General features: G+C 38.8%; 1 protein-coding gene across 1 annotated transcript; it reads right to left on the minus strand.

Moving 5' to 3' along the window:
- Positions 1–12443: 12443 nt before the first annotated feature.
- LOC113172356 (spindlin-Z-like) lies at positions 12444–16765 on the minus strand. The gene is made up of 5 exons (XM_026375288.2): positions 16678–16765; positions 15987–16028; positions 15043–15302; positions 14067–14300; positions 12444–13659 (listed from the first exon to the last, which is right to left on the minus strand). The coding sequence occupies exons 2-5, from the start codon at positions 16004–16006 to the stop codon at positions 13454–13456; spliced, it is 720 nt and encodes a 239-aa protein (XP_026231073.1). The 5' UTR covers positions 16007–16028; positions 16678–16765; the 3' UTR covers positions 12444–13453.
- Positions 16766–16845: the final 80 nt, after the last annotated feature.

Here is a 16845-nt window from a genome sequence, read left to right on the forward strand (position 1 = left end):
AATAAACTACTGTAATATGTCCCTTCAGTGAAGTGACTACATCCCTAGATGCCTCATCCCCAATCAACACTGACTCGAGTGACACCACTTGAGGCAATTTATTGTTTTTTTTTTTTCTGCTTTTTCACAATCCTGGTACATCCCAAGACCTGTAAACATTTGGCCCATTTTAACTGGGATGGATGGATCATGATGGTTTAATGAGTTTTGAGTTGTGCAGATATCTGATGCTTGTGAGAGTCACTGAATCTGAAACTCCCTCCACTCATTTCCTTTCCGCATTTTTCCAATAATGTGTTATTTTCACACTACAAGTTGTTTCTTGTGCTCACTGCATTCAACACGGACACCAGAGGGAGCCATCTTTAGTAACACTTTCAAATTCATTTATTCACTGCTCCATTACTGCTGCCACGCCCATACGAGTTACCTTAAAGGTAGGAATCGATTAATATCCTTCTGCTAAGGTTGACTGTCTTTATAACGGGCTATGAGGAAGGTTAGACAACCTAACAGACAGCAAACATCCCCACAAGGTTTCTGGTTTCACTCCATCCTCAGTTTAGGTCTACATCTGTAAGAAGGGGGAGCTTTTAGCAACTACTGTACAAAACACCCTGTGGCTTCACCTTGTTCCCTGGAAGTCTGCAAATTTTCATCATATTACCAGTCCAGCCCACACAAACATAGTTTTGACCCAGAGCATGAAAAATAACGAGTGTTTACCGCCTCCCAAAGCTCCCACACCTCTGCTTCTGCCCTGTGGCCTATCCAAACTCACTCTTACACATTTAAACAGCAAATGGATTTTTATCAGTGTAAACAACAGCTGAAGGGTCCAAGTACATGAAGGGGAAAAAAAGAGGATCTTGAATGATTATGCTCCTTTGTTTTTTTGTTATGTTTACAGATAGAAATCATCCACAGTTAAAGCTGAAATTAGAGAAAGACAAAGAAATAGAAAAACACATACTGCTGTTAATTTAGTGACTTCAAAAACTAAAAGTCTTCTTTTGTGAGGTGGTTTTCTGTTTGTGTGATGACAATCAGGTATTGTAGGCCCATATTGTAGGACTCAGATACCAAAGCCTCTCTCCCCTTCAGACTCCATTATAATGTCATCTAAATAACATGCATAGTCCATTATGGTGATCAGATAAATCATCTGAATGGAAGATATTCAGCACAGTCTTCCAACTCATCTTTGGCTCTCTGTGGGCAGATGTTAACATTAAGCCCTGAAAGCAGAGGGAAGAACAGAGGGGGATCGCTAATATGCATAATCCTACCTCCTGATGTTTCCATCAAGAGGCACAGAGTGCGATGTTCGTTATACAACCAAAGCCTCACAACACAGTGAGCAGGATCTTCCCCCAGGATCCTCTCTAAGCCTGACTCTTGAGTTGCACTGATAACCAACCTACAGTGATATCAAAGGAACAAGGCTTTTGTGATAACTAATAGTTGCAGCCACCCAGGCTCCTTTTGGGTCATTTTGTCAGAGGGAACAGCTCACAGAGAGGGTCCCTCATGTGCCTTATTTACAAACAGACACCTCAGCAGCACCTTTGCCTGTAAGCTGTGATGTGCTGACAAATAGCAGGTCCTGGCGAAGGTGACTAGAGAAAACAGAACAACATAAAGATGCAGTAGCGGCTGATGGTTTTGAAGCTTTCGTTAAAATGTCACACAGGGCCCTGCATGCAGCAGGAAACATCCTTGTCACTGTGCCATTTATTTAGCATGTTTCTTGTGTTGGGAATAGAAGTGAGATTGTCCTTAAATTAAGCCCTGCTGTGATGACTGCTCAATGAATCCACAAATATAAAATAAGAGTGTTCCAGTTTGAGCCCCGGTCATTATTCTTGACATTTTCAAAGTGGAAATAGTCGCTGAATGGAGTCCTAAAATGTAGACTTGTCAACATTAGACTAACATGAAATTCTAAGGGACATTGTGCATGTTGATGGTTTTTACATCCTTATACCAGCACACTGATCTAGAGGCTGGTTTCATACAAAGCTTTTTAACAAACTGAGGCTTAATAAGCACCGGCACTGCTATAGCGAACTGTGATCCTGAGGCAAACCTACCCGTTGCTTGCACAAAGTTTTATCGTCAGAAAAAAACACTTTTGACAAATCATTGTGTTTGTCAGTGTCATTGGGACCAGACCTCTGCTGATTGTCACAATGCTGCTGACTTTATGCAACTGTAGGACACTCCCATAACTGCTGATTACTGTACTTAAATGTAAATCCGATCCCATTAAGCTGATGACATTAAAACAAAACTCTAAGCTTGTAAACCTAAATTAAAGTGCACATTTAAATCAGTCTCTTGTACCATACCAGCCTACAACCACCACTAAACTGTCAAGAAGGTGAAAATGATGAGTAACAGTATAATTTGATTATTATGTCATTTGAAGGTAGCATGGTGAAAACAGACATTAGGCCTGATTATTATCTGCTTTGCCTTTAGTTTTATGCTTAGTGCAGATGCACTTTAACTTTATCTTTAAGGGCAGCTTCACCTATTTTCAGCTGGCTTGTACATGTACATGAAGGGTATTACATCTCTCAAAATAATATCTTGAAATATATTCCTGCAAATAAACTCTCAAAGGTGCTGTTTAGGGCAAACTGGTGATGTAGTTGACTGAGAATCATCACAGACGTCCATGATATGAGCTGAAAAGTGCTGCACACAATATCATCTAGAGGGGTTTTTTAGTCCAAATGAGGCAACATTAACATTCATATACAAATACTGTCCAAACTAGAACCACAGGAAGCACAGTGAAAATCAGTGAACCTTTAATGAGGTTCTGATGCAGTGCACATACAGTATGATGTGTTGATGTGTTCTTGAAATTTGGGAACCAGTTTCGAACCAGCATCCACCTGCATGGCTACGGAAAGAGATTCTTCAGAAATCGTCTCTCTTCACAAACCATCTTTTAGCTCCTTTCTCCGTCCTTCAAAAAGACTTGAAAGTACCAGGAGTAGATTCTCACGGGGTGTTTCTATGTTTTAGACCCAAATGATTAGACTGAGCTTAGTGGGTTTGCAGTAGCTTTGCAGCATGACTCTTGTTTTAGTCATTTATGTTTTTTTATACTTTAGAAAGTTTGAAATTTCAATGACAATTTCACATTTTTATCATTTGTTTAGTCTCCTGGTGTGTTTTTTCAGTTGCTCTTATATTTTGACTAAACAAACTAGAAACATGATTTACCTTGTAAATGTTTTTTGCACAGGATTGTGAATTCACCACAATTATCCTAAGCTATTCATTGTGTGTGTGTGTGTGTGTGTGTGTGTGTGTGTGTGTGTGTTTCCACAGCCTTTGGATATGTAACATTTCATTCTTTTTTGTTTCCATTGCAAATTAATGACATGCCTGATCTTAATCGCACAGTTCACCTTTAATTCAATTACATCTGAGCTCCTCACCAAAGTCAGGCCCTGGTGCTCAGGTGTCAAGTCTTTTGCGCTCTTGAGTCGCATGATTTCAATTAAGGCTTTTCGGACTGAACCGTGTCCCCAATCAAAGTACGAGCCGACATGAGGGCTGATTCAGGATTCATTTAGTCCTGCAGTAACCAAGCATGTGCGCGCATACACTGTATATATATGCATAAGCATCCTCAGCCTCCATCTGTTTTATTCATCCTTAACCCACATAATGTAATTTAGCTGCTGCTTCGGGCCGCACCCTTAACAAGGTCTGAAAAAAATCCACGTCAATTGGCCTCATCTCGCAGTCGTCACTCCACATCGCGCCGCCTCCTCTTGTCTTCTCCGGGCAGCAGACGTATATAAACACGCTGATCCATCTTCCTCCAGCCTACCCAGTAACATCATGAGAACCATTAGGCTGCGTGGAGCTCGGATGGGAGGCGCGCAGGCTTCGACTGGGGCTGAATTCAATAGAAAAGCGAACAGCTTCGCCGCTGCTCGTCGAGCACACGATGCTTCGACGTTGTGTCGGTGTCACCTGTTGTTCCCGTTGATAAAAGGTGAGTCTTCAACCAACCTTTGTCCGGGTTGATTTCCTGACAGGTTGTAGTGTTAGTTGATTTATTGGATGTGAACATATGTGCCGTGTCCTTCGCTGCCATCTCGTTTTATTTTCATGCAGCTCAGGGGTGAAAAATAAACATGATCAGGCAAAACGCCTTCGAGCTACAAAAAGAGAAAACACACAGGGCTGTTCAAATTCCGACTGCGTCCAAGGGAAATTAAATGACAGCCCTCTCCTCCTCTTCCTGCCTCGCCTGGGGGGGAAAATGTTTACCATGTCGTCATGTTGCCGTGACTTGAGGGGGGGGGAGAAAACAGAATAACTAATCTTACTTCAGATCAGGATGCCGATCGCTGCGTATTATGTGCCAGATATCACTGGGCTTTTGGCTTTAGAGCCTCATGAGAGAAAAGTTCGGTGCAGCAACAGGTGGCATGTTTTTTTTTTTTTTTTTTCCCGGGCCGGAATCGAGGCGAGATGCTGAGGAGGAGATGGACGTGCAGGAAAAGTAGGGCGTCATTCAGCACCGAGACGCTGGACAGCTCCCACGTCAAGGGCTACTCCGTTACCTGCGATGTGGACGGAATAACACAAGTATCTGTGGTTTCCAAAGCTTATTTTTAAAATCCTGTTGACATGTCTGCTGAATATTAACACAACCTCGTGGTCAGCGTTTATTTCAGCCGCTGTTTCACAACTAAATGGACGATTTCTGAGGGACATATGCTAGACTGTCAGGCTGCAAGTCATCTTTTAATCTTATATTAAGCATATTCAAATGACTTTAGTGAACATTATTGACCACCTCTTCTGAGGCCTCCTCTTGTTGTCTTCAACACTCTCTCCAGTTTGCACTTAAGGATCCCCCTTTTTATCTCCTTGCTCCCTTCCTTCCTCCCTTCTTTCCTCTCACTAAACTGTCCCCAGCTTACCATCCCCCTCTTCCACTGACTCCCAGTCTTGTTGCATAGCTACCAGCTCAGAAACATACTGGAGATGCAGGACAATCCGTCTGTCTCTTTTCTCTCCATCTCTCGTTCAGTCCAAATGTGACTTATTGGAGAGAAAGACACAAATTATTGGTTTGTGCTCCCATCTCCATTTTCTCAGTTGTGCACAGCTTAGGGTTTCTGTTCACTGTATGTAGTGAACATCATTTATTCTAAGTGCTGTGCTGTGACCCTCTCCCTCACTCTGTGTTATTCCTCCTCCTCGTCCTCGTCCTCCTCCTCCTGTCTCCCTTTTTTGAGAGGAGCTGAAAGGTTGGCATTACAACAACAAAGGAAAGATAGAATGTCAACAGGCGTCAGAGAGAAATGGGTTGAGGGAAACACACAGATGGGAATTGCATGCAGTGTTCCCATCACCAAGTTCAAAATCTATCTACACACCACGAGCCGGTGGTCAAATGCGCTGCAACACCTGTGACACGTGCATATCCTGAAATACTCTGTAGCTCTGAAGTCTGTGACAATGCAAAATCAATGCATCCTGATTAACATCACAACACTACAGGTTGTTTCCTTTTCTTTTATTACAGAAGCAGAGGATGTGGAGCCACCGTCACAAAGGAGGAGACGCAGAGGGAGAGTGTTGGTAGTGCTAAGTGGAAGACTAGTGATTTTGTTGTGATGCTGATCAAAGAACAACAAGTCCCAGTCTGCCTCTCAGCATAAGCATAAGCATCAGCTTTTACCTGCGTGGCTCTTCAATGCCGAATGCGTTCACATTCCACAATGTTGGCTTTTCAGTCTGAAACCTTAAATGCTGATGAAAAGCAAAAAATGTTTTGGTTCTTGTGTGAATGGGTGTAGCCTTAATGTTCAGCAGTGTTGATTAATAGCAAAAATGCAATTAGAAGTCTCATTCAATCAGGGATACACATTGAATTGAATCATGCACAAATAAAAAACATTTAAAAACTGCGGGGGAAGTGGTGAAATAATGCCTTTAGAATCACATTTTGTACAAAATAGTCAATACAGTATTAATGTCTTTTCTTTTCTTTTCAATCTTTTATTACAATCTTCATCTATTTCTATCGGTGCTACTTAAATGTAATTGTTAATCTAAATGTCCATTGCTCATTAATTAATCTGCAGTTCATCATACAGCATTTCTTGTATTTTATTTTGGTAAATAAAACCAGAATATGAACCTCTTGGGCTACATGTGCTGTATGTCTGCATTGTATCACATTAGCATCCATGTGAAAGGGTTGGGCTAAAACACCACATACAACACACAACAGGTACTGAGAAGATCCCACTGATGCAAATATCCAATTAACGACATTCTGCGCTCAAACTTTTCAGACTTCCTCAATGAGATGGCCTGTTGCCAGAATGCTTGACTATATACCTTATTATATGAAACACTTTAAGTACTTCAGAGGACTAAACATAAGAAGGGTCTACATCCCTGTTTGGACTTGATTGGCTATATGCATCCATCATTTGGGCAAGAGACAGCACACCTTTGATGGGTCGCCAGTGTATCGCAGAGCTGACCTATAGAGAGAAACAATCATTCACAACAATGAGTAATCCAGAGTCACCAATTAACCCTCACTGCATGCCTTTGGACTGTGGGAGTAAGTTGAACTACCTAAAAACCAAATATGCACAGGGAGAACATGAAAACTTCACACAGAAAGGCAGCCCACTGGTGGATTTGAACCCAGATCACCTTGAACACCTCACAAGAGACTAACCACCACGACAACAAGTGGCTGTATCAGTTCCTGTGAGGTGAAATGGATAACAATTGTTTTCAGTAATGTGGACTTTTGAGTGACCATGTGAATAAAAATAAATAAATAAACCAAACTGTGTAAGCAATCATCCTCATTATTATAACAAGTGTTGCGAGGCTGCCCTGACCTTCTGCGTGGTAACTAATGCTTTGCTGCACTGCATGGTGCTGGGGAAGACATTCACTTCGAATGAAGCGGCCGTGTTAGGGACTGAGTCTCATACACACAGCTTCTGTTTGTAGTTGATTCTTTTGTATTCTACTTCACTGCCAGTATTTGGTCTGCTTATGAGGTGGATGCAGAACTGGGCCTTTTCTGAGCTTTGATTAATATTAGTAAACATACTGTACCTGTGCAAATATAAGATACAGACACTAAGAAGACAGAAAGACAGCAGAGAAAATAATAGACTATATCGTGCCATAATATTATTATCTAGTAGATTAAATTCTACCAGCTGCTATGTAAAGCTACAAAATAAACAGCAATGTCCAGGGCTACAGAAAAATCTATAGTTAAAAATATATATTTTTAAAAAGCCATGACAGACAGATACCTGCATGAGGAACCTGACAGGATCCCCATTTTTGTTACACAAAAAAAGTCATTTTATTTAAGTCAAATCCTGTCATATCAGTAGAATGATTGATTCACTGTCACTGAAAACTGACATGAAACCAACATGTAAGTTGGTTTTGAAAGGCAAATCATCTTTATCTTCACTCACACTAAAGGCAAAAATCAATCATGTCACAGTCTCCCATTAATCATGGATCACAGACAATGTGTGTAGTCCCTGTTCACTCAGAAAAGCATGCAATGTTTTAATTAAAAATGCATCGTGGCTGGGCTCATTCACACTGCACCCTGTAAGTCTCCAGATTGGCGGCATGCTGGTTTTTCATATATAAAAACCAGGGACCGGCTTGCGTTGCTAAGCAACACAAAAGAGTCAAGTGCATTTGTTTATTGGCCAATAAGAATGCAGACAAAGTTTCAAGGTTTTTGAGGTCCTGTAATAATGTCACTCACAGAAAAAAAAATAGAGGAGAGGATTTTCTAATAACAACCTTTCATATATTTCACTGAGTGTATAAATAGAGTAATGAATACACAAGTTTCCCTCCATCATACAGCTCATGAAATGGTTGGTAAAGAAGTAAAGAGCTAGATGATTTGCTTTTGGTTTCAGCTGCACACAGACTGTAGAAAACACCACTCAATGCCTTTTCTCTTGTGTGAAAAAGGCTCTATAAAGCTAAAACCTACCGAGGTGGTCAGCTCTCTGGCTACATATACTTAGTGCTGCACATACTGATCTGTTAATAATAAGAAGTCTGACAGGGTCCAAGCAAAAAGACAAGTTCACTTTAACATATACATCCCCTACCTTTTGTTCTGCTTTGAGCCACACAATACAACTATAACCAGACATGTATGTCCCTTTATTTATCCAGTTCTTCCTAAAAAAAAATCTCAAAACTATAATGATGTTGTAAGAGAAGAGTCACAAAATATTATGTCTGAATGGTAAAAGTCGCTGCCAAGAGTCCAGGCATACGGTTTGAAGAAGAATGAAAATGTTAGAAAATAGTGCAGAATGTGTCAAAGGAAGTGCACAACAGGTGACAAATCGCAACAGACACATTCTAAAGAGCACAGACCTTCTGCAGTGCATGTATTCCCTCCTCGTTGTTATTACTATCTGGGCAACCAGCCTAGCGTGATGTTATGCCAACTGTCTGTGCTGGCACCCATCACAAGCAGCACCCTGGCACCTTGGAGGGACTCTGGGGGAGGGAGAGGCAGTCAGCAGTCAGCATGTGGCTACATGTGTGGTCAGAAGGAGCAGGAATCGGGAGAGAACATGTCTTCTCGTCGTCAAAGCTGCAATGACATTCGATGAACAGGCACAGATCAGTGCTGTTACCAGACATAAGCTCCACCCCATGGCAGATTATGATTACTAATGCCAATAACAAATATCTGAGCACAATATAAAATGAAGAAATAAATGACAACCAGTTGTAACTTATTGTGAGATCTTATAATTATGCAGTCCATCTATTTCATTTTTTATCTGCAATAGAGACTGTAGTGCCAATAAATGCTGCTAATACTTACTGAAAACAGAAAGCCAATCATTACAAAACAGATGCCTTTGTAATTGTTACTTTATGAGACACAAGTAACAATAACGAAGTAATGAATAGGGATTTTGATCATGTTTAGCTTGTAAAACATGTCTACTGCTATACAATAAACAGGCATTTAGATCTTTCTGATCCCAAATTGTCTGCTGTGTAAGTTAATAGCTTCTGCTGCCTTGATTTCATTGGCCTTTAAATACAGAAGCTAATCAGGACTTTGATTAAAACAGGCACTAAAAAGGTGAAGCAGCAGAACTAGACTTGCAACTCCTTTTTTAGACTCAAATATCTCAACTATCAAATAGATCACATTGAAAACAGAGACATTCCTGGTTCCCAGATGATGAATCCTGACAACTTCCTGGACTCATCTAGTTCCACTACTAGGCTTACATTTGGAGTAAGCTAACAGCAATTTACAAGCATTTATATCTGTGAACTTTGAGGCCTTCGTATTCTCTCTGTCTCTGATATTCTGAAATGTTAGTGACCTTTACCTAACAAAGATCAAAGAAGACTCTCTTATATCTCATAATTGTTTCTCAAGGTTATAGGTACACTACTGAATTAGGAAGATATGTTAAATTATATTATTCATAGCAGTGTTTTGAAGTTATAACCAATGTTACACTTTTATATTTTATAATTTAAGTTATATTACCACTACAAAGACAGTTCTGAATTAAAGGTACATGTTTGATCAAAAGAAGAGCATCTGAATGTATTCACACTTTTGAAGTATTCACTATATTCAGAAAGGTCAAGGAGAGACATCTCTCAGCTCACATAATTGTATTAAAACTGAATTTTATACGGGTCCATGAGTTACATCACTGATATATACATAGGGCCTGCATTTCACTCATTGAAATAATAAATATTATTAACAATTTGAATAGTTCAATTGTGCTATTACATCATGAATATATAAACAAATACAAAAAATGAGAAGTCACAAGGTCAGAACTCTGCATTAAAAACTTCAACCCTAATATGACATTTCAAATATTTGATTGAAAGGTAATGAGGAACTTTCACATAAACCTTATGTGATTATTGAAGTATTTTACATAAGAATAATTTGTATTAATTGAATAATAAACCACAGGTAATAAATTACAATGCAATACAAAACACAGTCATAAAATCTTTATTGCCAAGTTCATCATAACAATAAAAACCTAGACAGGCAAATAAGAACAGTTTGCTAAATTGTAAATATTCAAAGATCATTCCATCCATCTGTTCATCTGCTAGTTAAACTACAACCTATTGACATAAAACCTGGCAAACAGCAGGATTGAAACATTATATTAATAATACACTCACTTGCTACTTTATTAGGCACACCGGTACAGTTTAATGCAAGCAGGTCTGCCATAAATACTATTATTCTTCTTGTTATATTAAGAGTTATGTTTTGGCGACACTATATAAAATAAATGAAGGGTCTAAAACATTAAAACCTCCATAAGAGCAGTTTCTCTCGTTCTGTATCAAAGGATTGGACATGTTGAAGTTAATATTGGCCAGTGGTAGTGTCAAAAAACAAGTATCAAAAAAGTAATGTCCTAAAAGAAAGAGTCCACTTCAAATGTCCAGGGCTGTCCTGCTCCCTTCAGCATCTTTTAGTTCAGTGTCATCACTGGATTTTAAGTATTTAGTCTGAGACAGTATGCAGGACATTGGTCATTAGCTTCTTAGCCACTTGTCCTTCGAGCAACTTCAGATGTTTCACTTGCTGAAAACCAAGGTTTCTAAAAATGTTAAATGTCAGCCTATCAATGTAATGTTTATGAGATAAGCACAGTTTTCAGGTGAAAACAAATAAGCACGAAGAAAGAACACAAGGGCAGATTAAATAAATGAACTAAATCAACCTGGTGACACACGGAGTCGAGTGACTTAACAAGCAAAGGTGTGTAGCTAGCTAATGATAAACCAGATGACAGTGTTTATGTCCTGAGTGAAGTCATTAACAGTGAAACAGTGAGCTCCTGTTGAACTGACAGGACGCACCCAGAGACAACTGAGAGGCTAAATCATGCAACGTGTACTTGCCTAAATTCACCAGTCTCTGAAAATGGGCGTCACTTGCCATTGATTAAGTCATAATAAATATTCACCGTGTATTTATTTATGTTTAAAATTATCAGTCAGGAAAAGTCAGAATTGTTCTTTCAATTTGCGCATGCGCCGTCGTCCCCATTCTTCTTCTCTTTCAGCTGAGGCAAACCAGATGCTACATTGGCCCATTGCTGCCCCCTACAGCATAGTCTTTTTAGACCCACTCAAATAAACAGTATGTGATTTGGTTACATTATGTTTATTTAAATGGATGGATAAACATTTGATAACGCACATTTCAATTAGCTTTTACCTAAAATAATGTTTAATAGGGCCAATAATAATTGTTTTGAGTGTGCATTATGATTTCAATTATAGCTTAAAAGTGTATGATTATTATATTGTCACTTCAGACAGTCTCATTCTATCCATTAGTAGTACCCACTTATCCATGAGAATCACAGAGCCAAGCATCACTGCACTGCTCACAGCCCAATCTTAAAGGTTGTGGCCATGAGATACTGAATTCAGCACATCATAGTTTGAGAACAAATCAAAAAAGGTGTGTTGGAGGTGTGAAATAGCGCTACTTCATAAAAAAAAAAAAAAAAACACTTTTTGAGTTTGCTCTGCACAAGAAGAATATGCTTATGTGAGCCATACTTTACCAAAAGGAGCTTTCAGAGGATCTACGATCAAGAATAGTTGATTTACAAAAAGCTAGAAAGGGTTACAAAGTGATGTCAAAGACTTCAGAAATTCACCAGTCTACATTTAGACAAACAATCTATAAATGGAGACACTTTCAGATTGTGGCTACTCTACCAGGGAGTGGGTGGCCAGTCAAAATGGCCGCAAGAGCACAAAAAACACTCATCAATGAGGTAAAGAAACAACCCCAATGACAACCAAAGATTTGAAGGCATCATTTGAACTGGCTAATGTCAGTGTTCATGACTCTACAGTATAAGTAATGGATAATGTGAAAATGTCTGCATGTCAGCTGAAACTGAAAACTGAAATTCAACTTTTGGAGTGGCCAAGTCAGAGCCCAGACCTCAACTAAATAGAGATGATATGTCATGAGACGACCAAAGAATATGACAGAGCTAAAGCAGTTCTGCAAGAAGAATGGGCTAAAATTCATCCTGACCAATGTGCAGGTCTGATCCACAGCTACAGGAAGTGCCTGGTTGAGGTTATTGTTGGGTCAACCAGTAATTATTTGCAAGAGTTCACATACTTTTTCCACTAGAACTACGAGGTTGTTATGGTTGTTCTCAATTAAGACATGAAAGATCATAATTGTTTTTTTTTGTTTTGTGTTTTAGGCACATTATATTTGCAAGCGAATAAAAAAAATATATATATAATTATATTTATATATCAACCAAACATTCACTGGAGCACAAACAGCATTTCAAAATGACTGGACAAGAAGGTGGTTTTTGAGCAGCTTTGTTTTACGTTCATAAAAATGTCTCAAGATTATATTTACAGAACAAAACATAACATTAGGGTCACAATAAACAATCCTTTGAGGCTTGAATATATCATATCACATCATTAATTTTTTGGCAAATAATAAAGACTTCGGTCCAAAACACAAAAAAATGTCGGTGGCTAACTTGAACTACATAAATAATTTGTAGCACAGACACAGCTGAAACAACTTTCCAATAACATCAGTATTTTTCATATATTATTAAACTTGCAGTTTACATGATGAAACAGAACAGAAATATGATAAATGATGTTTCAGATTAACCTGCGTTTTCCATCCATGATGTGAAACAAGGTCACGTCTCATTAATGCCTATACACTTCAACTGAAATCTGAGTTCACGATGATGGTAAAATTAGCACACTGGTGAAATGGTTACTTCTATGTTCAACAAACTGAGGCCTACCCAGTGACACACATGAAGCACAGCAGACATGTTTTTCAAAAATGTTACCAGCAACACAGTCAGATATTCCAGATGAAATAAATAGCGAAAGCATATAAAAGTGAAATGAAATATGAGTAAAATAGAGGTATAGGTAAGAAAGCTTAATCTTTTAGTTAGATGTGTTGATTACAAAAAGTATGATTTAGGAGTTTGAAAGTTGCACTATACAAGTGTGTTTTAACCAAAAAAACATTGAGCTCCATTTCATCTGCTGGGCTATACAACCGGTCTCAGACCTGCTTTATTTACACTGAAGAGGAACTGATAGTCACACGTTAAGGTCAAGTTAGAATTGAGAACCAAAATCAAAGTTGTCTTGTGATGTGAGAATGAAAGAAGCCTTGGGAGGCCAAACAAGTGGAACAAAAAAGACAGGGCTTTTGATCTTCGGCACATCACCTCCCACTGGAGGAAAACTCAAATCCATAACACTTTGACAGGTAACAACTGGTCGAAACAAACATTAGCCGTCAGCTGCAGATGAAACTGGACAGTCACTACTAGGTGGTCTTCACCAGATCGTAGACGTGGATGTGAACATCATCATCATATTTGATGTAGTATACCGTGGGTTTTGCTGGAACCTGGTAGATTACCAAGCCCGTCCTCTTCAGACCATTATCTGTGACATACTCTACCTGTTTCCCTACAAGGCTCTCTGGCTCCTCACCAGGCTTTCTATCTGCTGGCAGCAGGTGTTTATTCTCTGTAAAACACACAGATAAACCAAACAAAAAGAATTAAGTTAGAGAAAGACAAAGTAAATAAATAAATAAAACAGGTTATGTCTTTTTATAAGTAGCTAAAGATTAAACATTTGCAAAAAACATGCATTATAAAAAGAGTAAATAATCTACAGTTTGCTGATGAACCTTAGACTCTAGCAAACATTTCTGCCCCAGTCTGCAGTCTGACAGTGTCTCAGTTCCTTCTAGATAATACTGTCTCTTTTTGTTGACTCAAGAAGAAACTCAAACTCAAAATGTTCCAAAAGATGGTTTCTATCAACTATGTAAATTTTTGTCAATCCCTTCCTGCCACATTTAAGAGCAAATGAGTTATGAAACAGTGACAGTTTTATGCATTATAACAGCTGAGCTGCTGGTACTGTACCTGACTCTGGCAAGACACGTAGATCTCCATCTTTGTAGTCATCCCACAGCTGGTACATGTATAGCACCGGGTCCTTTTCATAGGTGATGTAATACCAGTGGGTCATTATGGGGGCTCGGGACAGCACCATGCCACGCCACTCGTTTTTCTCACCATCCTCCTTCTCGAACAGATGCTCCACAGCTCGCCCCACCAGCTCCTCTGCCCCGGGAGGCACCTTGATCTTATTATTCACTGCAGGAAGGGCAAGACGCTTTGATGAGCCAGCTAATTTTAGTCTTTATAGATCCCATATGACACTCTATATTCAGTTTATTGGAGCTTTAAAATAACATTTTAATGCTGACACAGCACTCATAAATCTACTATAACCCTTGACAATCAGTTGTGCTTAATGTAAGTTTTACATTAGCTATTAGTAAGTAGTGATAATAAAATTATTACTTACTATTATTGATTACTTATTAATATTTTAGGTTTAGCCTCAAGCTTTCTTTGAGGCTGTCAGTGTTTTCAGTTGAAGTGATGAGCCATCATATTCTACAGGATTTTATCTTCTGTTGTTGTCTAATACATTTATATATTAGGTTAGAATTTGACATGCAATTTACTTGTGTTTCTACATTTGAGGCAAATCCTCAGGCAAAAATGCTGGGATGCCAACCAGCAACAACAGTAAAGTGTTTGGCATAAAAAGCAGAAGAACAGGGTGGCTGCTGTTACCAGCAACACTCCATGCACAAGAACTGATTCAGAGAAACACAAAAAGTCAAGGCTTAACAGAAAATCCTAAGAAAAAGGCCACATAATGTTGTTCAATTGAAAGAGCTCACAAAGTGCGACCAAACTTGTTAACACAAAACAGAAGCTAAAGGCAGTAAATACTGTTTACAATACTGTTTGCAAGATGCACACTCCAGCAAAGCCAGCCAAAATTGCCATGATCATGATTAGACATGAATGTGATCACACTCACCGACTTTCTCTGACAACACCTGCAGGTTTGACACCCGGCTGTCTTTGAACAGCTCAATGCCGTAGACACAGTCAAAGCCATCATATTTGACCATATACAGGGAGGTGTTGACAGTCAGGCGCTCCAGAACAGTGCCTTTCCACTTCGTCACATTACCTTTCTCCCTCCAGGTGTGCTGGATCCTGCGGCCCAGAAGGTTGTCAGGATCTGGGCTCAGTGTCGAGGCTGAGCTCTCACTCAGCTCTCCACTGCTACGCTTCCTGTAAACATAGGGAATAAAGTCAATGAAATGTGAATTCATTAGTTTCTCTGGATTAAGGATCTGAACCTTTAGAAATGTTACATACTGTTCTGTCATGTCATGTAATGTCAACATGCTACTGGTGGTACTTTACAGCAAATATATTTACTTTTTGTTTCTGCACAGTTGAAGCTCCATGAGTTTGATGCTTAAGATGTGACAATGTCTTACATCCTGCAGCCACTGCTAAGTTTATTATTACTAACAAACACAGCATCAACAATTCTTAAAGACCCTACCCCCAAAAAAAGCAATGCTTAATATATGAAAATTAGCACAAAATAAAAACATCTATTAAAATATATTGTAAAGAACTTAGGGTATTTAAAGTAGTAGTTTTAAATTAGGAATACAGAAAATAGTGGTATTCATTTAGTAGATAAAAGTTAGTAGTTTTGAAGAGAGTTTATGGACAGAGAAGATTAGATAGAGGTTCCTGATGTGTGGTGTGTATAGGTGAGTAGTTCAATATATACTGTTACACTGTTTTTATATATATATATATATATATATATATATATATATATATATATATATATATATATATATATATATATATGTTTCTGTATATAGTATATATATATACTGTGAAGACACTGGAAAGAGTTGAAATATTTTAACCAGATGTTGAGTTTGACCCTACCTGCCCCGTTTCTTTGACATGTTTCCATAAATTCACACAACCCTGTGAGACACAAGACAGTGAGTAAATCTCACAAAACCAGCGGACACTTCACATCATCACTAACTTCACATGTTTACTAACATTAGTTAAAATGTTATTTAGGAGTTAATGTGCAGCAGACACACTCATGTTGTCCACAGCCATGCAAATTAGCCAACAGACCCGCATTACCGGATGTAAACAACAAAACTGCGACAAGCCCAATGCTAATGCTAAGTAAAGTAGCTCGATGCTAACACAGGCAACATGGGTATATTTATAGAGCTATCAAAATATATGGCTAATAAATGTGTAACTTCACCGAGGCTAGCCGAATAAATGTCGACGTGTCGACTGTCGCCGGACATGTTTAGTTGCAGTATGTCTAAAACTGGAAACAGCTTATAGTATCTGACGTAAATGAACCATGAGTCACTTTTCTTTTTAAATGAGAACCATTTCTCTGAAACTGTCTTCTGCATTTCTACACATAAGCTAGCTGAACAAAAGGAAACGCATCGCCATGTAAGCGCTGATTTTGTATCAGGGTTGTAGTTACTAGGTTAACGTAAAAAAAAATAAAGACTGATCATTAGAAATTCATTCATATTTTTACTGTAATCGACAAGTTAAATAGACGGGAGCCGGCATAATAAGCTGTTTGCCCTACCTGATCAATAATTTCACATGTGTTTGTCTTTGCAGAGCAGATTCCACCACCTAACGTAGGCTAGAGACACGGAAACGACCCTGTTATGTGGACTACAACTACCAGAAGGAACTCAAAGCTCGCAAAGCACTCTGGGATTTGATGTCAGATTTATTTTCAACTCCTTCA

This window comes from Anabas testudineus, chromosome 17 (genome assembly GCF_900324465.2).
Source record: "Anabas testudineus chromosome 17, fAnaTes1.2, whole genome shotgun sequence".
NCBI classification, from domain to species: domain Eukaryota; kingdom Metazoa; phylum Chordata; class Actinopteri; order Anabantiformes; family Anabantidae; genus Anabas; species Anabas testudineus.

Excerpts from the sequence above, each read along its gene's own strand:
- LOC113172356 (XM_026375288.2), bottom strand. The coding sequence starts at position 16,006 with ATGTCAAAGAAACGGGGCAG. Across the intron at positions 14,301-15,042 it reads GGTGTTGTCAGAGAAAGTCG|TGAATAATAAGATCAAGGTG; the intron begins GTGAGTGTGATC and ends CCCTTCCTGCAG. Across the intron at positions 13,660-14,066 it reads ACGTGTCTTGCCAGAGTCAG|AGAATAAACACCTGCTGCCA; the intron begins GTACAGTACCAG and ends TGTGTTTTACAG.